General features: G+C 33.0%; 1 protein-coding gene across 1 annotated transcript; it reads right to left on the bottom strand.

The window, feature by feature from the left end:
- Positions 1–3,303: 3,303 nt before the first annotated feature.
- LOC134258487 (microfibril-associated glycoprotein 4-like) lies at positions 3,304–19,977 on the bottom strand. Its single transcript, XM_062741050.1, has 4 exons — positions 19,735–19,977; positions 10,369–10,465; positions 9,745–9,909; positions 3,304–3,404 (listed from the first exon to the last, which is right to left on the bottom strand). Exons 1-4 carry the CDS (start codon positions 19,975–19,977, stop codon positions 3,304–3,306), a joined length of 606 nt encoding a protein of 201 aa, XP_062597034.1.
- Positions 19,978–24,958: the final 4,981 nt, after the last annotated feature.

A 24,958-nucleotide genomic window follows, 5' to 3' on the forward strand; every position in this document is an offset into this window, starting at 1 on the left:
CCCCGGAATACTTTCACAAAAAATCAGCTTATTTTGACACAGTGGTTCGTGAGAAGAATAAGTGTTTTTGATAGGAAAATAATGAAAAAATCTGTCGTTAATTCAGTGTATAAATAATGGACTAACAATTAGTATGAAAAACGTCAGTCACCATTTGACTCAATGATAAATTGTATATGCTGACGAGGTCGTGTCGACCATAGAACTTAAGAAATGAAGACTTAAAACAAGATTGCTGATATTCTTGTTTCATAAAATTGCTTGTCAAAAATTAACCTCGTTTTAGAAAATGTTCATTCGTAGAGCATGCTCTTGCGTATTGAATGGTATTGAATCAACTGAGATTTATATACCCCGTATGAAGGTGATGAAGGTATATTTCTGCATAAATAAAGGAGGTTGACGAGAGAAAAGTTAGTCATGACGTTTATCACAAAGCTTGGTTGTTAGATTACTATTAACGTTGTTCAAGAAAAATATCCAAGTATGAAACAAATTATAACGCAAATATATTTTTGTTCAGCCTTATCTATTGACGTTTTTTAATCAACAAACTCACAGACGAAACGTGACGTCTTTGAAACGCTTTTGTTACGTAATAACGTTTATTTAACGAAGGTTTTTTTTCGCCTGATGCAACTCAAATTTCAATGAAAGTAATTAAAATTCCATAAAACGAAACACTTCTATAATACTTTTCAACAGTAAAAAACTGTAATTTTTTCTATGCATTAAAGAGATTTTCGAAAGTGAAATCTTTTACCTTGAAAAAATCAAAATTGCAGGGATACTCTCATACAATTTTCCTTCACAATGAAAAACAGGGAAACATATCGTGTTATGAATTTATGATGTGTACTCCAAAATATTGCGTAATGCTATGAAATATGTAATTTCTTTCAGTATATACACTTGTTTAAAACATTGCTTTATTCAAAATACTGTTACGTCCGCCAAATTGGAATAAGATGTGTCTGTATTTGACAGATTTAACTATATAATGTACCAAAAGTACTCGTCGACAAATAGCTCCCCAGTGCTTGTAATTGTTGTAAATAAAAATCTGATGTTAAATAAAATTTTCTTACTCTTACGTAAAAACAACATTTCAGATTGTTAATGAGTTTTTATCATCATAACAGTCTCTCGTATCTCTATACCATCCCTAAGTAACGGAAACCATGGATAATGTCAATCTTCCGGGGGCCACGGACCGTTCAGGAAGGCGTAGTGACATTTGTTAAACCACCAGCCCCCTCTAATGTTAGTTAAAGCAGAACAATTACCAGCACTCCACCCGTCATTATCTCTGTCTAGTGTTCTAAATGTCATCCCAAACAGATTTGTGTCAGACATTCCTGAGTTCATCATTATCTCTGTCTAGTGTACTAAATGTCACCCCAAACAGATTTATGTCAGACATTCCTGTGTTCATCATTATCACTGTCTAGTGTACTGAATGTCACCCCAAACAGATTTGTGTCAGACATTCCTGCGTTCATCATTATTTCTGTCTAGTGTACTAAATGTCACCCCAAACAGATTTGTGTCAGATCTTCCTGTGTTCATCATTATCTCTGTCTAGTGTACTAAATGCCACCCCAAACAGATTTGTGTCAGACATTCCTGTGTTCATCATTATCTCTGTCTAGTGTATAAATGTCACCCAAAACAGATTTGTGTCAGACATTCCTGTGTTCATCATTATCTCTGTCTAGTGTACTAAATGTCATTCCAAACAGATTTGTGTCAGACGATCCTGTGTTCTTCATTATCTCTGTCTAGTGTACTAAATGCCACCCCAAACAGATTTGTGTCAGACATTCCTGTGTTCATCATTATCACTGTCTAGTGTACCAAATGTCACCCCAAACAGATTTGTGTCAGACATTCCTGTGTTCATCTTATCTCTGTCTAGTGTACTAAATGTCACCCCAAACAGATTTGTGTCAGACATTTCTGTGTTCGTCATTATCTCTGTCTAGTGTACTAAATGTCACCCCAAACAGATTTGTGTCAGACATTCCTGTGTTCGTCATAATCTCTGTCTAGTGTACTAAATGCCACCCCAAACAGATTTGTGTCAGACATTCCTGTGTTCATCATTATCTCTGTCTAGTGTACTAAATGTCATCCCAAACAGATGCAGATTTGTGTCAGACATTCCTGTGTTCATCATTATCTCTGTCTAGTGCACTGAATATCATCCCAAACAGATTAGTGTCAGACATTCCTGTGTTCATCATTATCTCTGTCTAGTGTACTGAATGGAATGTCATCCCAAACAGATTTGTGTCAGACATTCCTGTGTTCATCATTATCTCTGTCTAGTGTACTAAATGTCATCCCAAACAGATTTGTGTCAGACATTCCTGTGTTCATCATTATCTCTGTCTAGTGTACTGAATGGAATGTCATCCCAAACAGATTTGTGTCAGACATTCCTGTGTTCATCCTTATCTCTGTCTAGTGTACTAAATGTCACCCCAAACAGATTTGTGTCAGACATTCCTGTGTTCATCATTATCTCTGTCTAGTGTTCTAAATGTCATCCCAAACAGATTTGTGTCAGACATTTCTGTGTTCGTCATTATCTCTGTCTAGTGTACTAAATGTCATCCCAAACAGATTTGTGTCAGACATTCCTGTGTTCATCATTATCTCTGTCTAGTGTACTAAATGTCATCCCAAACAGATTTGTGTCAGACATTTCTGTGTTCGTCATTATCTCTGTCTAGTGTACTAAATGTCATCCCAAACAGATTTGTGTCAGACATTTCTGTGTTCATCATTATCTCTGTCTAGTGTACTAAATGTCATCCCAAACAGATTTGTGTCAGACATTCCTGTGTTCATCATTATCTCTGTCTAGTGTACTAAATGCCATCCAAACAGATTTGTGTCAAATATTCCTGTGTTCATCCTTATCTCTGACTAGTGTGCTAAATGCCACCCCAAACAGATCTGTGTCAGACATTCCTGTGTTCATCATTATCTCTGTCTAGTGTACTAAATGTCACCCCAAACAGATTTGTGTCAGACATTCCTGTGTTCGTCATTATCTCTGTCTAGTGTACTAAATGTCATCCCAAACAGATTTGTGTCAGACATTCCTGTGTTCATCATTATCTCTGTCTAGTGTACTAAATGCCATCCAAACAGATTTGTGTCAAATATTCCTGTGTTCATCCTTATCTCTGACTAGTGTGCTAAATGCCACCCCAAACAGATCTGTGTCAGACATTCCTGTGTTCATCATTATCTCTGTCTAGTGTACTAAATGTCACCCCAAACAGATTTGTGTCAGACATTCCTGTGTTCAACATTATCTCTGTCTAGTGTACTAAATGTCATCCCAAACAGATTTGTGTCAGACATTCCTGTTGTCAACATTATGCTATCACCTGTAATTAAGGATAAAATATTAAACACCAAACGCTAAATCATTCTTATTTACAAAATTTATTGTTAAATCAGATCATATGCTTTTTTTATATTGTACACATTTACTTTAACGAAGCCGAATCTAATTATTTCTGCCCTAGTGATTCTGAATTTTTTTTTGATTTTTGATTTTTTTCTGATATATTTATTGTTTTAGGCTTAAAAAATCGAATGTTTACCACCCCGATTTCTTAGTGGGCCATCTTAAATGTTGTCAAACTTTACTATTGGACCCTATGGGAATTTGTTGGAAAATCGCCAAATTATTACATTTTTTCCATATTTTTTGTACTTCTGCCCTTGGGATTTCTTTTTCATTCAAGTAAATGAAAGCAAATGTAAACAGTCACCAAATTGTGAAATTTCAAAAAAGTTCACCATCTCGATTGGTCTAGGTAGTAATTACTAAGTTTGTTTTTTCGAAGCAAATAATACCTCTAAAATTGCCACATTACGGTATAAATACATATTTTTGCTGATGAATTATCGGTGCATACAATTTTTTTCGGCATAAATAGCAATTTTTAGATTGCTAGTATGTTTCTAGGGAAGTTCTGTCATGAGTTTTTAGCATAATATCCATGGACGTCTTGAACATACAAGGGAGTCATGCGTCATTCTTCAGCGTCATGCATTGCTTACAAAATCAGAAAGCGGTGACGTTGTAAGAGCCATTTCAACGTTCTTTTTCCAATAATTGTCGTAAAATCACATTTTTGGATCAGTTGGAGTTACAAATAATGTTAATTTTGTATTAGAATTAAAATAATTTTCAAAGGTGTACTGTCACACAAATGACTGCATGACTGCATGAAATTAAAAAGCTGCATGCGCACTCGAATTAGACTCGGCCTCGTTAATCGTATGAATCGTTTTGTCAATATTGAAAATTAATTCGGATTGATTATAATTGACAAACATTCAACAAAAATAAAATTTCATCCACTGTTAATTAATTAGTAATAAAGAATAACTTTTGCATACATCATCGTCGCAAACCACAGCTAAAATGTACGATCCTTTCCAATTCTGGCCGTGGTTGAACGAGGAGAGAATTCTTCGTAGCTCATTAAAATTTTGACCAATGCGAGTAAAGCATAGTCGGAAGATGAACTTTATTGCGACCTTTCAATGTCCAATCACAGTTTAGGAAATATTTCTTGCATACTGTTGACGTCAGTTGATGATTTCAATTGCGATGGAAACAAATCTTGCCACCGACTGAATATGACGTCACAATAGAGAGGCGTAAATATTCAAGATTACGACACTTTTTGTGATCAAGCAGCCACGGGTAGGAGAGAGCTATATGCGGACACCGGACCGTGGCTTGAGACGATGGCATACATGTACTTTCTGTTTTCTTCCACTATGATCCGGTGTAAAGACGAATAATGACCCCCATCGAATAATGACCGGGGGTCATTTTTCGATAGCGAAAAATGACCCCGGTCATTATTCGACGTAGAAAAAGTGGCACCACCCTACAAATTTGCAGAACCCCCGTGAAGAAAAATGACTCCCTGTGGATTAAAGCTGAAATTTTTAGGGGGCAAAAAAAAAAAATAGATAAAGAAGCATATTGGCCAAAATGCTCACCTGAGCTTATTTGGAATAAATTGATGATATGTTGATCTTATAACATACGATTATAGCTATATTTTAAGGTTAATGCGATGATTCAGAATCTAAAGGAGTAAAGATTTATCGAGCCTAAAGGGTAAGGTAAACATTGTTTTTCGATGGTGGAAATCATCGTACTGACAGAAAAAATCAACAGTATCATATATTATTATATCCTCCGCTTGAAAAGCGGGAGGGTATATTGTGATCGGGATGTCCGTTCGTCTGTTACGCTTTGGGGTATCCATCTGTTATCCGCAACTCCTCTTATATATAAAAAGATGTGTTTGTGAAACAGCTATGCCCCTGTATGGCAACATAGCGAAGATTAAGCTTTTCTTAAATATAATGGTACCCAAAGTAGGGTCTTCTTACAAGAAATACTATTGCAAAATAGGAAAGCCCTAGCACCAATTGTTCAAAATAAATGGCTAAGTGTTTGAAAGATTGGTCAAACTCAAAGGTCAAAGGGTCAAAGTTGATGGTTTCTTAAAGGTTTAATGTAACACGTAACAATATTTACATCCATTGAATATTTTCTCCTTTATTTCTTAAGAAAACCCATTGCGTTAATCACTGCATGAACTACATTAGGCATGTCGCCTGTACAAATTCCTTGATCAGTGGCTGTTCCATCAATGAAACGTATAAAGACATTCACATCATTAATACAATAATTAAACTTTTTAATCCTTCTTTGAATGATTATTTAAACAGATATAAATATAAACAATTAAATGTCTTTCTTTGTTTGTTATTACTGGAATTAACGGTCGCAGCTATTGCAGAAAAAAAATACATAACCCGCTTACGCGGGTTATGTATTTTTTCTGCAACAGCTGCTTCCGTTAATTCCAGTAATAACAAACAAAGAAAGCATTTTATTGTTTAAAGTATTACATCTGTGAAGTATGAGAGTACTTAAGTCTAGTATTTACCGTTTAAAAGTAAAATTAAGAATTTGGAATTTTTTTGAAAAATGGGACAAACTCCAACGTAAAGGGCAAAAGGTCAAATTTGGTGGTACCCAAAGTAAGGTCTTGTCACAACGAATATACGCATATTGAATATGAAAGGCATAGCTACAATGAATGAGAAGTTATGGTCAATGTTAAAGTCTTTGCGGAGAAACAGACCGCCAGATAGACAGACAGACATAAAGACGGACACGATAAAACTATATACCCCCGAATCTTTGATTACAGGGACATAAAATGAAATTAACTTTTCATATTATGATACAGTATAAAGAAGACGTTACAAAAATGAAAATGTTTGTTCTTTGTTTTTTATATTAAATTCTCTGAAAAATATACTCAGAACTAGGTAAAAGGGTGGAGTAAACAAGAATTAAGAAATGTAATGAATACTGTGTTCTAAATCAAAAGGTTATGTCTACATGTATAGTTTTTGCATTAGAATGTGTATTTTACACTAGCCCATAGCTTTACAGAGCATATTCTTAATTGTAATACCCACCCCATCCCCTTAACTTATTTAGGAGGAAGTCGATTATCAACAAAAGCAACAAAAAAACTAACCTACCTTTATTTTTCTATAAGGAGGGACTAAAAATAATCTTAAAATAATCTACTCTTCTACTAATTTTCAACAGTTACTTCGCTTTTCATTTATTTATTTTTTCTTTGTTTGTTTTTATTTGACGTAATTTTTATTTATTTTTTTTTTGGAGGGGGGGGGGTTAAATATTTACTCCTCTTTCATTGTCAAATAGGATTTGCCAAATTTATACAAGCTAAAAGTTGAAATGAAAGAAAAATGATTTTTTTTTCTATTAAAGAGTATTGGAACCTGATTGTTGCATGATTTGATTTCTAAAAACAAGTGGAATATCATTCTTTAAGCAAACACTATAAGGAGGAATATTAAAAAGAAATTTTATTTACTTGAAATTAAAGAATCTCTTTTCACTTTAAAGGGGGTCATTTTTCAATAGGGCTCAATTTTTTATAGGACTAACATATAAAATAATGACCCCTAGGACACTTTTTCTACAAAAAATGATTTTTTTTTCTACGGGTAGGGGGTCATTTTTTGTCGTTGAAAAATGACCCCCGGTCATTATTCGATGGGGGTCATTATTCGTCTTTACACCGGAACTAAATACATGTAGTTACATTCATAAATTGTAGGACTAAAACGGCTCTGTCTTTCTCACATTCGCACAGTTTCGGCTACAGCTTGAGTATAACGTCAACAGTCAAAAGTATATAGTGGTATAACAAATGTTGTGGAGCAGGAATAAAGCATAGCTTTTGATAATGTAAATTGATCTCCGAATAAAAAGAAAATTCAAACACTTCTTTTTATACAATTTTAAATATTATAAGGTTATGATCTTTTACAGTTATAAACATTTTAAATTCTTCAAACTAAAGAGTTTTATTTCCCATGGCAAGCACACACTATTCACTCATTGTAAGGCCTGTTTATTGACAAAATTATCAAAGATGAATGATATTACCCTCCTTCACACTTTACCACACAGATATATAACTAACCTATCCAATGCACAACCAGTCTGTTAAATAATTGACATCTCCCTACACAGATACATAACTAACCTATCCAATGTACAACTAGTCTGTTAAATAACTGACATCTCCCACACAGATACATAACTAAACTATCCAATATACAACCAGTCTGTTAAATAATTGACATATCCCACACAGATACATAACTAACCTATCCAATGTACAACTAGTCTGTTAAATAATTGACATCTCCCACACAGATACATAACTAAACTATCCAATATACAACCAGTCTGTTAAATAATTGACATATCCCACACAGATACATAACTAACCTATCTAATGTACAACTAGTCTGTTAAATAATTGACATCTCCCACACAAATACATAAGTAACCTATCCTATGTACAACTAGTCTGTTAAATAATTGACATCTCCCACAGAGAAACATAACTAACCTATCTAGTGTACAACTAGTCTGTTAAATAACTGATATCTCCTACACAGACACATAACTAACCTATCCAATATACAACTAGTCTGTTAAATAATTGACATCTCCCACACAGATATATAACTAACCTATCCAATTTACAACTAGTCTGTTAAATAATTGACATCTCCCACACAGATACATAACTAACCTATCCAATGTACAACTAGTCTGTTAAATAATTGACATCTCCCACACAGAAACATAACTAACCTATCCAATGTACAACTAGTCTGTTAAATAACAGACATCTCCCACACAGATACATAAGTAACCTATCCAATGTACGACTAGTCTGTTAAATAATTGACATCTCCCACACAGATACATAACTAACCTATCCAATATACAACTAGTCTGTTAAATAATTGACATCTCCCAGACAGATACATAACTAACCTATCCAATGTACAACCAGTCTGTTAAATAATTGACATATCCCACACAGATACATAACTAACCTATCTAATGTACAACTAGTCTGTTAAATAATTGACATCTCCCACACAAAAACATAAGTAACCTATCCTATGTACAACTAGTCTGTTAAATAATTGACATCTCCCACAGAGAAACATAATTAACCTATCTAGTGTACAACTTGTCTGTTAAATAACTGATATCTCCTACACAGACACATAACTAACCTATCCAATATACAACTAGTCTGTTAAATAATTGACATCTCCCACACAGATATATAACTAACCTATCCAATTTACAACTAGTCTGTTAAATAATTGACATCTCCCACACAGATAGATAACTAACCTATCCAATGTACAACTAGTCTGTTAAATAATTGACATCTCCCACACAGATACATAACTAACCTATCCAATGTACAAATAGTGTGGTAAGTAACTGACATCTCCCACACATATATATATATAACTAACCTATCCAATGTACAGCTAGTCTTTCAATAATTCACATCTCCCACACAAATACATAAGTAACCTATCCAATGTACAACCAGTCTGTTAAATAATTGACATCTCCCACACAGATACATAACTAACCTATACAATGTACAAATAGTCTGTTAGATAATTGACATCTCCCAGACAGATACATGACTAACCTATCCAATGTACAACTAGTCTGTTAAATAACAGACATCTCCCACACAGATAGATAACTAAACTATCCAATGTACAACTAGTCTGTTAAATAATTGACATCTCCCAGACAGATACATAACTAACCTATACAATGTACAAATAGTCTGTTAGATAATTGACATCTCCCAGACAGATACATAACTAACCTATCCAATGTACAACTAGTCTGTTAAATAACAGACATCTCCCACACAGATAGATAACTAACCTATCCAATGTACAACTAGTCTGTTAAATAATTGACATCTCCCACACAGATAGATAACTAACCTATCCAATGTACAACTAGTCTGTTAAATAATTGACATCTCACACACAGATAGATAACTAACCATTCCAATGTACAACTAGTCTGTTAAATAATTGACATCTCCCACACAGATACATAACTAACCTATCCAATGTACAACTAGCCTGGTAAATAATTGACATCTCCAAAACAGAAACATAACTAACCTCTCCAATGTACAACTAGTCTGTTTAATAATTGATATCTCCCACACAGATAGATAACTAACCATTCCAATGTACAACTAGTCTGTTGAATAACTGACATCTCACCTAGTATTCCTGTGGTCGGTCCATTCAGGTAAAGTCTGTAGTTGTCTGCCTCGTTGGATATGGAGAATTCCCCGTACTGCTGATATAGAGTAGTTTTATTGGTCAGCGTTATAGACACGTACAGAGACGGCTTCTGTTTGGTTAACAGATGAATGACGTCAATTCCTTAAAATAGTGATATTGATCATGTGAATCTTACATAGGAGCAACTGATTTATAAAAATCATGTATCTATAAACATGTACATGCATCTCATGTATGTACAGACAACTCATATATTTAAACACGTACAAAATATTCTTCTAAGTCGAAGCAATGAAAGTACTGTAAAATCACATATTTTCATAGAGTCAAATTTTCGTTCTTTGAGGGGAAAAAAATATTGATTTATGGGGATTTGAATTTGTGGTTGAAAAATGTTTAGTAGTAATGCATATGATTATATACATTTTGCAGTGGTCATTAATTTGTTGGTCTCTTCATACCTCGAAAACAACGAAATTTAACTCCCCCCTCCCCCACGAAAATTAGTAATTTCACAGTGAAATATCACTATATTATATTTCTTATAGATTCAAAATAAGGATACAATTTTTCGTAAAAAGAAAACAAAAAAATCTTTACCCAACCAATAAGATGAGTTCACAGAACCAAATCCATCTTTGTACTCATTCCACGTTTTGTTGAAATCGGTTGATCCCTCAACACGCCTCTGTATAACCTATGGGATTGATCCCTCAACACGCCTCTGTATAACCTATGCGATTGATCCCTCAACACGCGTCCGTATAACCTATGGGATTGATGAAGAATTGTCATTAATTTTAGTATTCAAAAGTTTTCAGTTATAAATCCATGCACTAAAAAAAATTGAATAATTCTGAAACTGACCGTCCAACCTCCACCCGTGGTGGTCATATCACACTGGACATTGACTGACCATTGGTTGTTACAGGGATAAATAGTGTAAACAGCAGACACTGTATGATCATCAGCAAGCAAAGCTTTACAATTCAATGGACGTTAATTTCCTAAAAATTATTAAAGAAATAGGGTTAAAGAAAAAAATTGAAACAGTAATATTAATATTTATGAATGAGTATCTTATTCACTTCTTTCAATCTGTACCCAACAGGTATGTTCCATCTATTAATGTAAGGCAGCGTCGAATAACAATTTTGTTAAGATTTCAATGAATATTAAGACATACTAAATAAATTTCATTTGTCATTGTTGAACAAAAAAAGTTTAAAGAAATATCTGTTTTGAGTAAATATTATTTACTGTCCTCGTTTTTTTTTTTAAATATGCCTTATGCATATAGGAATCGGTCTAAATGCTGTCACTTTTTTATCCATTTCTTCTCGTACCATGTCGTAAGTTTCATCATAAGTTTCATATCCAGTGGCTGCAAAATATCTTAAGGAAAGCTTATCATTATAAATGGTTTGATGTATTATTGTTTTGAGTAAAAAAATATTCCCTATTGTCAATTTTATATATTTCTTATGTATAGAGCCGTAGTATCAAAGGGTGTTAATTTTATATTTATTTTTTCTATTTCTTTAAGGTTTATCTTCGCGTTTATATTACCCAGTAGCCACCACACATTTTTACTAGTTTTGTATGTACGGGCTGTACTGTAATTAAAAATTTATTAGATTCCGGACCGTAGTATTTCCATCCTACTTGAATTTCTGTTGAATTATCTGGCTGACTTCCCGAGTAAACGCGACATTTCTTTGTGTGCAAATTAACACCAAAATACGTACATTCTGGACAACACATGGCTGCACACATACCCTATATACTCGCCTATAAGTTTGTATTTGAGGAGTTAAATTAAAAACCAAGGCCTAGAACATTCGCTTGTAATAGTAATTATACACCATTAACATCTCTCCTCTTTTTGAGTTGTTAATATGTTGACGGTGCGACCGTTAGAGCGAGCGCAAACTCTTCTGTTGTTTTGATTTAGATCGGGTTCGTCAAACCGCACGTGACATTTGGTGCGTCTAGACTCTGACGTCACATGACGTCCTATGTAAGTTGCAATATATCGAGAAAAAGCCTGAACAGTGCTGAAAGTTAGTGAAAAACGTTTCCTTTCTATTTATCTTCAATATATATCCATTAAGTAAAGGCGAGTAAACTTTTTGTTGAACATTTGCCGTCATTCTTGGGAGAACGTAGCTAAAACAAGTGATGCATTGTGGGTCGAAATTACGGCATCAAAAAAATCTATCAAATAAATGTGCAGTAGTCCAAATTATCTCTTCGCACAGGCGTTGCTTTAAGAGCTCGCTATGCGAGCGGCGCTTCGCGCCGCCTCGCTGCGCTCGCTATAAGCAACATAAATTTTACACTATTTAAGTTATTTGTAAACAAATTCTTTATCAGTCCATAAGCTGATTGGATACACATGTTAACGGTAATCGAAAAGAAGTTAGACATTCTATATTTATTTCACTTTTAAATCTCACGAGAATAACGTTTAAAAAAACTGTTCTCAGTAAAATTATTCCCTTTTGTCAATTTTCAATAGTCCGTCTGCATAGGGGCAGCTAAAGTTTGTACTATTTTTTTCTTTTTCTTTCTGTTACCATATCTTAATTTTTATCATAAGTTTCATATTATTCAGTGGTTGGAATAATTTTCTTTTAGCAGATTTCGTTTTGTGCCATTTTTACCGTAATGAAATTGAAATACCTTCTGATTCCGGATAGCAGAAAATCCATCCTACTTGAACATCTGTTAATCTACCCGGATGACATCCCGAATAAACTCGACATTTATTAGCGTGCAAATTGACGCCAAAATACGTACATTCTGGACCACACATGGATGCACACATAGTTATGGAATATGCGTCATACTCTGCCAAAAGATTTTCTCGAATAAAAACGCCGTTCTTATTTAATTGAGCAATATACCGTTTCGACACTGATTCGGAAAGCCTAAATGAAAAAAACAAACAAGGCCCAGAACAATCCCCTGTAATAGTAATTATACATCATTATCATTTCTCCTCTTTTTGAGTGGTGATAGTGGATATCAATTTTACACTATTTAAGTAATTTTCAAACGAATTCTTTATCAGTCCCTAATCTGATTGGATATACATGTTAACGGTAATCGTAAAGAAGGTGGGCTTAATTGATTTAATGGCTTCACATCACATGAGTGGTTATAATAAATTTAATATTTTTTCATAAATAACGTTTGTTTTACAGTCTGAATACACATAGCATTCTAATACCGGTATATGTAATTTGCAATATTGACCAAAATTACCTCTTTGGTAGAAACTCTTAGTAATAGATCATGAAGTACAACTTAATTATTCTCTTTGGGGTTAGAGAACCGTGTTTTCTTTGAATTTCAGATTCTCTTGCAGTAATGTATAATCCATAGATATCGTATAGGAATTTCTGGCTAACAGTAAAAAATTACATTTTCTAATGCCTTTCTATGAGATAAAACTACAAATAAAGTAATTAATTAGTAACCCCAAAATACATTTTGCTCAGAACGTCCTTTTTCGCTGCGTGTTGCTAAGTAATATACCTGGGAATGCTGAGATTTATTACTCGGGTTTTTTAGTGGAATTAAAGATCAGGTTAAAATGTAAATATAAGGGATACCTGTCTTGTTTTTTGTTTTATGATGATTATCAATCAATTTGCTCGCGTGATATTTTGACGCCTTCGGCCTTCATACCAATTATCGAGAGAGCAATTAGATTGATCATATCATGAGACCAAATAACTTGACTGTTATTCGTTAAATAGAAAGCTAATTACTCTTAGATTTTATTTAGATGCTGAATAATGCTTAAAAGTAGACGACACATGCATTTCTTAGAACATACTCAATAGTTTTTGTTTGGCTACAACATGGTTTATATGCATGTTTTTTTTTTAATTTAAAGCTATAACAAACACATTAGAGACGAAGGACTTCTAACGAGAACATTGTTCTGCCGCCCATATTCCAAGTTAGTTTTAAAGGATTAATACTGTACATTTTATCTCTAATAAAAATTCCAAATTCTAACTCTTAAGGAAATTATCAATGAAAAATTGTAATTTATTACTCTTACGTAGAAAGACTTAATCAATGGTCATTTATCTAAATATTACCTTCTGTTGAAGTTTTAAAGTCTGATTTCAATTATAAAACTTGCCCTCTGTCCTCTGATGTAATGTAAGTGAGAGCATTTACCTATAGTAGATATGCCAATAAATGACTGTTAGACTTCGATTAGAAAGAAAATGGAATAATGGTCACATTGCAATTGTTGAAGTTAATAATTGTGAAATGTAGACTTATTACATGGGTGATTGTATTTCTTTAGTTAAATAAAAAAGGGAAGTTAAAGAGTCCACTTAAATTAAGTGCAAAATGTTGAACCTTTTTCAGCATTCAACCTTCCTCTCGGACCTTAATTTTAAGGCAAGAGAAACCTTTCGTGTGACGAAAAACTTTTTTTTTACAATTGAGTTTTTCCTTGCTTTTAAAATTAACTACTTCCTGTTCTATCAGGTTTTTTTTTTAATTGTGAAATTTATGCATTCTTTTTAAAAGGGGCGTTGGAAGAAAAATTGAACTAACCTATACTTGTCTAGGTGTCTTAAATTAATGTTTATCCTTGCACACTAATCTTCATTTATTTCTTAGTCATTTTTAATGTTTAGCTGAATGAGAATTGCGCTGAAGGGAAAACATGTTTGAAGATAATAGCTTTATACGAGGTAAATTATGAAATAACTACTAGACAGACAAATTCATCTTTATTTGAGATGATACGAAAAAGTATCAATTTATTAGTAACATTGAATTCGAAGAAAAATAAAGGACACTATAACACTTTATAACACGATCACGTGGTATACATTCATATATTTCTTTAATGCACCTGATGCCACCGTATTTAAGGTTACAGTAAGGAGGCGGGGCCTAGTTTGTACGGGAAATGTTTACTATGACGTCATACGTAATATAAGGTCTTCAAAATACCACAAAATGAAATTATTTGCTATTTCAAACAGCTGGATAGTTGTATACTACATACAAACTTACTATTACATGCAGTTTTGTCGTTTGTTAAATCCCACACAACAGTATATAAACCTGCACCGATCGCAAGCACTTGTCAATGTGACGTCATCTCGCAAAAAATGACGCAGTTTGTACACAGTGAGAGGCTGATCAAGTCACATTTTGTACATTGAAAAATGTATTTTGTTCCCAAATAAAATATAATTTGCAGTGAAATAAAAAACCGTTAACTTGGATACGATGTCTATTTCAATATTTTATTTATAAACTGTACGTGCATTCTCCAGACAAGCGATACTGTCGTGTTATTGTATGCAGATTCATTGAAAAAATAATGGAAGGGCGCTAATAAATCGATTTATTGCAAGGGCATACCCTCAATGTATCTTGTCAAAATTTTACACATAAATTCAAAAAACATTAAGATATTTGAAAACTAAGATTTTTAACTTGGTTATGCCCTTACAATATTGAAATTTATAGATGACCTCTAAACTGCAAGTATAATTGCCAAAGTCATGTGACGTCGACATCACATGACAAGTCGAAATAAAAAATCTAAATGTCCCCAACATGTAGATTTAAACCACATTACATTTTTTATCAGTGAATTCCTATTAAGAATCGCCCATCCTAATATAGTATGTATTTTTTATCTTAAAAGATCGCCGATATTTCCATTTGTAACCTTAACTGTGCTGCGACCTCTGATGTTTCGGAGGTCCGTGTTTGCTCTGCTCTTATTTTGTATTGTTTTATGGACTTTTGATTGATTGATTGATTGATTGATTGATTGTATATTGTTTAACGTCCCTCTCGAGAATTTTTCACTCATATGGAGACGTCACCGTATGCCGGTGAAGGGCTTCAAATTTTGACCTTTACTCGGCACTCAGGGCCATTGAGCAGTGAGGGATCTTTATCGTGCCAACGCCTGCCGCTAACACGGGGCCTCGGTTTTTAAGGTCTCATCCGAAGGACCCGCAACTTTCACTTCAAAGTGCCGAGCGCATGGCGAAGGAACAGTTGCTACCAATTTTAACGACTTGGTCAGTCGCGGCCGAGATACGAACTCATGACCTCCCGATCACGGAGTGAGCGCTCTACCGACTGAGCTACCGTGAACGGTATATGGACTTTTGATCCTGAATAATATTCGTTATCTCCATATCGTTCATCATATCATTCAACGGGGGGCACTTTTTTTTCATTCTATCAAGGACATTCTGTGACAACCTAGTTGTTATTGATGATAAGACACCAATATGAATTATTCACAGTTTTTCGATCAGAACATTTAGTTTTTCGATCAGAACAGTTATTCTTAGCATAAAATACACATTATTAAGGGATAATTTTCCAATATTTAAAAAAAGTTTTTGTACAAATAACTACCAATTCTTTTGTCTCTGAGAAGATAAGCTAAATTAAATAAATTGTAAACATTGCCCTAGAGATGTGAAATAATGATCAACAAAATGGAAGGTAAGCGGTTAATTATTCATGTAAAATCAATGATATATGTGTATCATAAGGAAAGAAATGGCTAAATAAATATTTTGTAAGATAAGGCACAATTTTCTAGGAATTGGACCAAAACTGTACTTCATTAACCATATTTAGCAATAATAATGAAGTGAAAATGAAGATAACAAACAGAAATCAATCTAAGAAGTCAATAAAAAAATTCATGAGAATAAACAAGGGCGTTTAAATTATATCAGAGGTGAGATCACGTGATATTAAATAATACCAGAAGTGAGATCATGTGATGTTGAGGAGTACGTATATCATTTCTATCGGCCACACACAAGAAAACAAATATATACTTAACAGAGAAAGATTGATTAAACTCTTAATCACGGAAATTGATTATATTAAAGAATTATCAATTAAAAACCAATGAAAATGAAAAAATTATTTCGAAATAATGAATCGTTGAATTTGTTAGAACGAATTTAATTAGTTATAACAGTTTTTGTTTGTTGTAATGAATATAATTTTTATTACAAAGAACTATATGCGGTATATTGCATATATTTGCCCCCACAAAAGTCAAATTTTGAAAACTTTCTGAAATGTGCTGAATTCAATAAATTGTATGAGAAATATAAATTAACAGAAAATATTATAGTGTCAAAACAGTGTATTCACAATTGTTGTTTTTATGACGTCACAAACTAGTCCGATTTTATATCCTTTCTCAGAAAGAGGACAAAATGGACAAAATTTCAACAATTTTGGCTTTAAAATTTATAGAGCGCATGTTTGTTCAGGAACAATATTGACATATTTCATTGATATTATCATTCTACACATTATATCAAAATATTGATCCTGAACACATATGCGCTCGGTGACTTTTACTCAAAATATCGACGAAATATGTACATTTTTCTGTAAAATTCATAAAAAACTGAAATTTACGTCATGTTGGTGACGTCATTACGTTCATATGGCGTCATTACTTATGAAAATATTCAGTGCTTTAAAGTCAGCATATATTTCCCTGTTTAAGAACTTAATTAAATATATTTCCATCAAAGTTTGATTTGGGGGCAAATATTAGCATTATCGAATAAAGTTCTTTGTTGAATTTGTTATCGAATTCAAAAATTTGTTACAACAGATTTTAATCGTTTAAACAAATTCTGAAACTGGAATGGTGATAACGAATGAAAGTTTAAGAAAATTTGATAATTAGGATCTATAGAAAAATATATGTGAATTTGAATTTACCAATTCTACAAATTTGTTATGACGGATTCAAAAACTGTTAAAACAATTTTAATTTGTGAGGTCAAATTTTGAAATCCGTTTGACCGAATTTAATTCGTGATTACAATTTTAAAACTCCTTTTAACGAATTTAAGATATCTGTGATAACAGGTTTAATTCGTTATAACCAGCGCCAAAACAAATTGAATTAGTTTAAATAAATTTGACAATTTGTTATATCAAATTCAAATATATATAATATTATATAATTGGTCCTAAAATTCATACTATTCGGTGGTATGTTTAGGACACGTAATTATTTTTTAAAATACAAGGAAAACATTATCTCAGTAAAGTATTTAGTACAATACAGGTATAATCATTTAAATAAATAATAGAAGTAAGAAATCAATAATGAAACCTAAATAAGAAACAGTGATATTTTTAATTAACAATTGCAAATAATTCTTACAGGATCGTGAACAGACTTTTCTGAAGTGACAAAATAACGAAAATAAACAACTGGTATTTTCATTTTGAAAAAAATAGTATTACAAAAGTCGGTGAGGAAGTGTGTTCATTCTTAAGAGAGTTGCTCTCTGGATCCTGTTAAATGGATATTGTTGTAATGAATGTTGATAGGACTGAAGAGATCCTGAGTAGTCTCCCGTAATTTGTTGACAGATTCCCAGTATTTGCCATGAAATATCTCTGAGGACAATGGGTAGATTAACCCCGTCATCATAGAGCAGCAGAGTCTGTAGATTATGTAGAGATTGTTGTGACCTGACTGTGTCACCCAGTCTGTGGTGATTCAGGATTAACAACATGTGTAACATCACTAGAGGTGGAATTAATAATACAGGCCTGCCGCTGTTGTTACAGATCTTCTGCTCTAACACCATTTCATTTATGCAAATGAGCCTCTCATATAACAATGTCAAATGCTATTGCTCTCCTGATTTTTTTATCCAAAGACCTCCCCGCAGTGAATTGCTCGTACATATCTATATTTACATAACCATGATACATAATAAAAGGAAGTGATATCCTCTCCTGTGCTTTCTGTAAACAAGTGAGTAAACGCTCATACCTACATGTTCTGTAGAAGTACATAGCAATATAGAAAATTTCAAACACGTAACCTATTGTACATGACAGTCTTAACAATGTTTCTACTTTACTGTAATAGTAATAAACAGTGCGGTTTTTATTTGAATTTATTCTGTTCTGTATTAATAGGGCAGTATTCCTTAAGACAGCAGATGTAATACATTGTAACATAACGGTCTGATGAACTGTTAGTCTTTCTCTAATTAATCTCTCTATTTGATTCATGTAAACTGCAAATACGGAGTATTCCTTACAACAAAAGCCAGATGTAAGTGGGATTAATTCTTCAAAGAAACGTATTTCTAGTTCAGTGCTTCTTATGATACTGCTCTCATGTGAACTAACTCTCAATATTCTACTCAAAACAACCTTTTTGAAGTAAGGGTTCAAAGTCGGACTTAATAGAAGACATGATATACCCTTACAACACAAATCATGCAATTGATGTAACAATGAAGCTTGTACAGCCCCAGTGACTTTCACTCTAAACATGTTGTTTTGTGGAATAAAAAAGTTGGGACATTCTCCGATACGTACCCAATATATTAATAATTTAAAGCATTTCCAGAAATAATGCAATAAATCATCTGGTTTCCATAGAATAGAATTATCACTCTGAATTACCCAAAACACACTTGTTTTGATAAAGTATGAACAAAGAACTGGGTTAGTATCTTTAGAATTAATAACTTCCTTTAAGAAAAATTTTAAAAGACCATAACACAAAAATTGGCAGTGATTCATTGAGTACACGAGCTTTTGTTCTGCTAAAGAAAATGATATTCTCCATTCCTCTCGACATTCAGGTGTGCTGCCGATAGGAACAACATGGAATCCCCCGTTTAAAATCTCTGATATGACTGCCTCAGACGGGCATCCTTGTTGACGACATCTCTGTATCCATGGTAGTGCTGCTAAAGGCCAATGGTGTGACTTGAAGCACACTACAAAATCTACTTCATTATCTAGATATTTGAAATTGGATGAACAGGGCCCGTGAGGAATGGATGAAGTGAGAAAGGCATTGCATCTCAGAGAGTGTAAATTGTTATCGCGAAATAATGAACTTGAAATATAAAAATTGTTATTCGTAGTTACACAAGAAGATCTGATGTTTTCATCATTTGAGGGACTCATCAGATTAAGTCTGGTAAATCCTGGTGGTAGATCATCACCCTCCATCAGGATCACAGTGTGTTGTGGGATACGGTAGAGACTGACTTGAGAGAGATCACATATAACTTTGTGTTTTGGATTCCAGGACATCCAATCCACATCTGATGTTATCAGTTTGAATCCCTCACGTCGACTCCCACTTATCATTCTCTCATGACCATGCATGATGTTCATTGGTTTATTTACTATCTCCTAAGTGTCTATCAGTTCTCTCCTGATCCTCACTTCTGTAGGACTCCCTATCTCATGACACAGTCCCACATAGACAGCCTCCGATAGTCGTGGTATGTGATCCATTACAATTATTTATAAAATAATTAAATCTGAAATTAATGCATGCCTGTTATCAGCAATAGCTTTGATTTGTGAAAACATTAATTTTGTAGAAGATAATAATCATCATGTGTATTTATAGTAATTTTAAGTCAGTAGCAATGTTAATGACGTTGTTTTCAATGCAGTTATGTTATAACACCATATTGTCAGTTTTTTTTACTTTGCCAACTAACTTGATTTTTCCAAATTCCATATGAAAGAAAAAAAAAATAAATTAAGAAATCTTAGTCGGGAGAGTGCAAAAGAAGTTAAGAAACCCAATATATCCAAAACACTTCAGTAAGGTAATTAAATGTAATATAGAAAACACACTTGTTTAAATAACACATCATTGTTATGAAAGAATTACAAAAAAAAGGTAAAGATGAAAATACTATCATGGCCTTAAGGGACATACGAAAGTTTCCATAACTAAAATTGTATATCTATCCGTATTTTGTGAAAATTGCTAAACAAAATGGCTGATCAAATTGACAAAAATTGGATAAATGCTGAAAAAAGTCGAGGTCAAATCCTTCATTGATGTAATGGTCGAACTTACTGATAAGCATCTCCTTTTACGTTTCCCATTTATATTATGACAAGTTCAATTATGAATATTTACATTTGCAAATGTTTTCCGTTATATAACACTACTGAAAGCAAGCGTTTTTACAACTGTATAAATACAGGTATGGGGTCAAGAGGTCATAGATGTGCGTTTGGATAAACGTTCGACGTAATTTCTCTGTGACGTCATAAAGGGTCGACGCGCGTTTAGTGGATTACATACATGCCGTTGGGTTTGAAAATTTAACGCATTTCACACGTTAAAAGTAACAATCAGGCAAATATAAAGTATGAATAAGTCACAAATGTAAATATAAGTAATAAGGCACATGATCAAATCTTCCATAAAGCCCTTCGGGCTTTATGGGATTTGATCACGTGACCAACCCGTTTTACATCTCAATAAAACTCAAAAAATGATACCTTATTTCTTAAATATATAATTTTTATTACAATCTTTGGAAACATGGAACAACGTAATTGTAAAACAAAAAACAAAAAAAAAAAATAAATAAATGAATAGAGGAATAGAGGAATAGAGGTAAATTGTTAAATTTTGTCTCCGATTAGCGACCTTTTGTTTTGTCAATGTAAAAAATCGGGCTATTTCGATACATGTACATGTATCTCATAATGGTTGGGCATGACACATGTTCTGGATTTATACAGAAGAAATCTATAATGGGAAAAACAGAGATCTGATGGATCACGTGTAGCACAGTTCTGTACTGTAGTACGCAGAATTGTATGTATTTGGGTTGCTGAAATATTAAATTATTTTGCGAGCCTTGATGCACAAAACTATTGCCGGTGAAAACTTGAAGTAAAAGCTAGAACTAGTCGTTGAATTTTGCATTCAAGCTGTTAAGTTACGTGTATCTATACAGTAAACTGCAAGTTCTTCCTACTTTTTAAAATGCTTCTACTATAGAATCAATGTTTAGTTTGTGTATAAAAGCATATGTATAAGAGAGAAATTTGGATCCACCAATGAATATGTAAATGCAAAATGCGGATTTAAAAGCGCCAATGAATAACATTCTAATTTGAATAGGCGAATTATTCAACGGGCAAGTTACCTAAGGTTCGAACTCTCTAGCATTCTCGCGCCTGCGTAGCCTGTCGTTTGCCAATGGCATCCGGTTTAACCTCGCTTTATATATTTACTGCGTGGACCTCAGGGTACACGCAATAAGACGGAGAAGTGTTAAAAATGCGGACGATATTTATATTCTTCACCCTTTCCGCTGCAGGTTTTCTTTGATTTTATTCCCTTTACGAGACAGTGTATTTATTATCATGTAAATGAGAATGTCCGTAGTTAGTGTTAAACGAATTCCTTTCAAAATTCTCCATTAACGCACATAACGCACCTGTCCTTGGACAGAACATTCTGTATTAAATCTTCCAGTCGCATTGAGTAACATACTTAAGACCAGATATTACCTTCCTGTTATGCAGATAAATTGTTTTTTGAGATTTTGGTAATTGTTCAAGAAATAGAGCGTAACATCTTCAGTTCAAACTATGAGTATGTAAATGGTTTACTTGTATCTTATTCTTTTACAAGTTTTTAAACAAAAAAATATAAATTCAGTATGAAAATACAAAGTAGAATATCGGAAATAGATTGATTCAATTCAATATGTTTGGTTATTTAAAGGCTACGGGGGTTTTGTTCATCTACATATTCCTTCATTTTTGTAAATTGAAATAACTGATTATTAAGTCGGTCCAACTTTATAATTTACATGACATAATTTTTACGTTGATAATATGAACTTCAAAATTAATTTGGATAGATTTTTGATATTTGCATTTATTTTTAGTTGATCAATTATTCTTTCACAAAAGTATACCTTTGCGATATTTAATTTTATTCTGACCTACATACAGTACATATCATAATGTACATTTATATTTGACTTTCAAATAAGGTAACCAATCGAAATTTATGAGAAAGTGGGGTTAACTACGCTTTTCCTATTAAAATAATTCTATATAATAATACGGTGTCTTTACAAAAAAAAATTCTGTTATAAAAAGGAGCTCTTTGACCACGTCTATATTTTGCGATGTATGTCTTAACAGTGTTTTGATAATGTATGAAAAACGGCGGTCAACATTAGACATATTGATCGAATATATTTGTTGACAAGGTCATGGGATCAACCATAGAACTGATTTTATTTTTTTTTTGACGTTCCGTTCGGATTTTTCACTTATATAGTTGACTTAGCTGATCGATACACTTGCATGCATGTATGTATTTATCATTTGTCTTTTGTATGTAACATTGTTGTATGCCAACATTTTTGGTGAATCAATATAGAAATTGAATTGAAATATATATAGACACGTCAACATAAACCGTATAAAAATATTAACAATTTTGAACTTTGCTCGGCACTTACGGTCAATGAGCGGTTAGTGGATCTTTATTGGGTCAACACCATGACATGGGGATGAATTGAATTAAATTGTCATTGAATTTGTTGAATGTAGAAGATCAGGTAAGACAACTCAGATTAAACCATGTATATGATATTTACCATGTCTATGCGCCATCTTACCTAAACGAAAAGATCAGCTGTGACTTCACGCAACACCAAAGTATCCACTAATGAAGATTTTGTTTATACCTTATGTCAAAACATGTCAATCCGACACTTTGCTATAATGGCAATGAATTTTTTACCAGCCTCTATGAAGTGCACAAAAGGAAATAGTCAAGGGTTTTATCTTACAGAAAGGCATTTTATAACATGAAAGTGATATGTTTCAATACTAGTTTATAAAATATATTTTATTATTTCATTGTGAATGTCAATGTTATAATATATAAACTCAATTTATATGTTTTTGCTAATATTATTGTGTCAAAAATTATGTTTCAGTAATACTTTATAAAATCGTATCAAACAGGAGAAACCCCCCCCCCCCAGTAAAAACCCATATACAGGTAGTAAGGCTACATCAATAAGGGTAGTGGAAAAGTGATTAATGTAATGATTAATTAATTTTAGGGCTAGCCAAATTATCTACCACCAGCCCTTAGGCCGTGGTCCTGTTCGCTAACAACAAAAAGATATCTAATTTTAACTTTTCAAGCCTTCATTGTCTGTAATACTTGGCTAAATATATGAAACAGTGCTCTTTTTGTACACAATAGATTTACACTTTTTCAAATGCACTGATGGAACTGCAGCTTTCTATTCGCCTATTTTTTCCAGACCAGCGAGCTAGAGACCCATATATTCTATTCCATTCACAATATAGATTTTTATGTCAAATAAATTGGTTAAGAAAAAATAAAACACACTGAAAACAATGGAGCATAAAGCAATAAGTGCGGGTTGTTATTGTAAAGAAAATTTTCATGAATGAATAATATTATGGAATAATAAAAAAAAAACACCAGAAAAAAAACGTTTATTGATAATAGATGAGAACAAGTGCACGAAATCCGGAGACAAATCACAGGAAAGGTGGAGCTGATATCATATTTACATAATCCCACGTTGAACAAGTGGGAGCACTTCACAAGACTTAAAGATCACTAAATAACCGGAAAGCTATTTACAAATAATGCAGGAAATGCGAAAAACTTAAATAGTGGAAAAACGTAACATTATGCAAAAAACTTAAACAAAAACGAAACAAAGTGATACAATAAAAACGTTATGAATGTTAAGATTACATCTTTAATATCCTTAATAGATTGTTCCTTGAACATACAATGAAAAAGTGAATATAACGCACAATGACCAATCTAAAAAATCCATAATAATAACAAATATGTGAAGAGGCATTATACATGGAACCCTTGAAATCAACATCTGAGAAGGATATGGAGATAACGAACAGAATAGGTTCCTACTTGGAATAATCATACTCTGATGACCCTACGTGAACCATATGTAAATGAATATAATCTGTTTAATACTTCAGCACATATTTAAATTGTTTTAGTGTTTTTGGTTTCAATAGAACCCATAAAACTCTCTGGGTTTCAATAGAACCCATAAAACTCTCTTAATCAATGAATTCAAAAGTTATTCCCTACTTTTACATGTTCTCATAATACGTGTATTCTTATTCTCAATTTTAGTTTTCGAGTAATTTCCTTCTGACAATTTTCGTCTAACTTTTCTGATTTCTTCCATCATGAGATGGAAAATATATATATATAGTTTATCGATTATTGGGATAGATATTTATATATCGTTTAGAAATTCTATACATGTATTCTTGATTCCTC

The sequence above is a fragment of the Saccostrea cucullata genome, unplaced genomic scaffold, assembly GCF_032062105.1.
Source record: "Saccostrea cucullata isolate Sc308-1 unplaced genomic scaffold, CSIRO_AGI_Scuc_v1 ctg764, whole genome shotgun sequence".
NCBI lineage: Eukaryota > Metazoa > Mollusca > Bivalvia > Ostreida > Ostreidae > Saccostrea > Saccostrea cuccullata.

What these genes read in the sequence shown, in the direction of transcription:
- LOC134258487 (XM_062741050.1), bottom strand. Translation starts at nt 19,977, where the DNA reads ATGCATGGTCATGAGAGAATGATAAGTGGGAGTCGACGTGAGGGATTC. An exon ending in GAACTCATCTTATTGGTTGG is followed by an intron (nt 9,910 to 10,368) that starts GTAAAGATTTTT and finishes CACTATTTTAAG; the next exon opens with GAATTGACGTCATTCATCTG. An exon ending in ACCGACCACAGGAATACTAG is followed by an intron (nt 3,405 to 9,744) that starts GTGAGATGTCAG and finishes CCTTAATTACAG; the next exon opens with GTGATAGCATAATGTTGACA.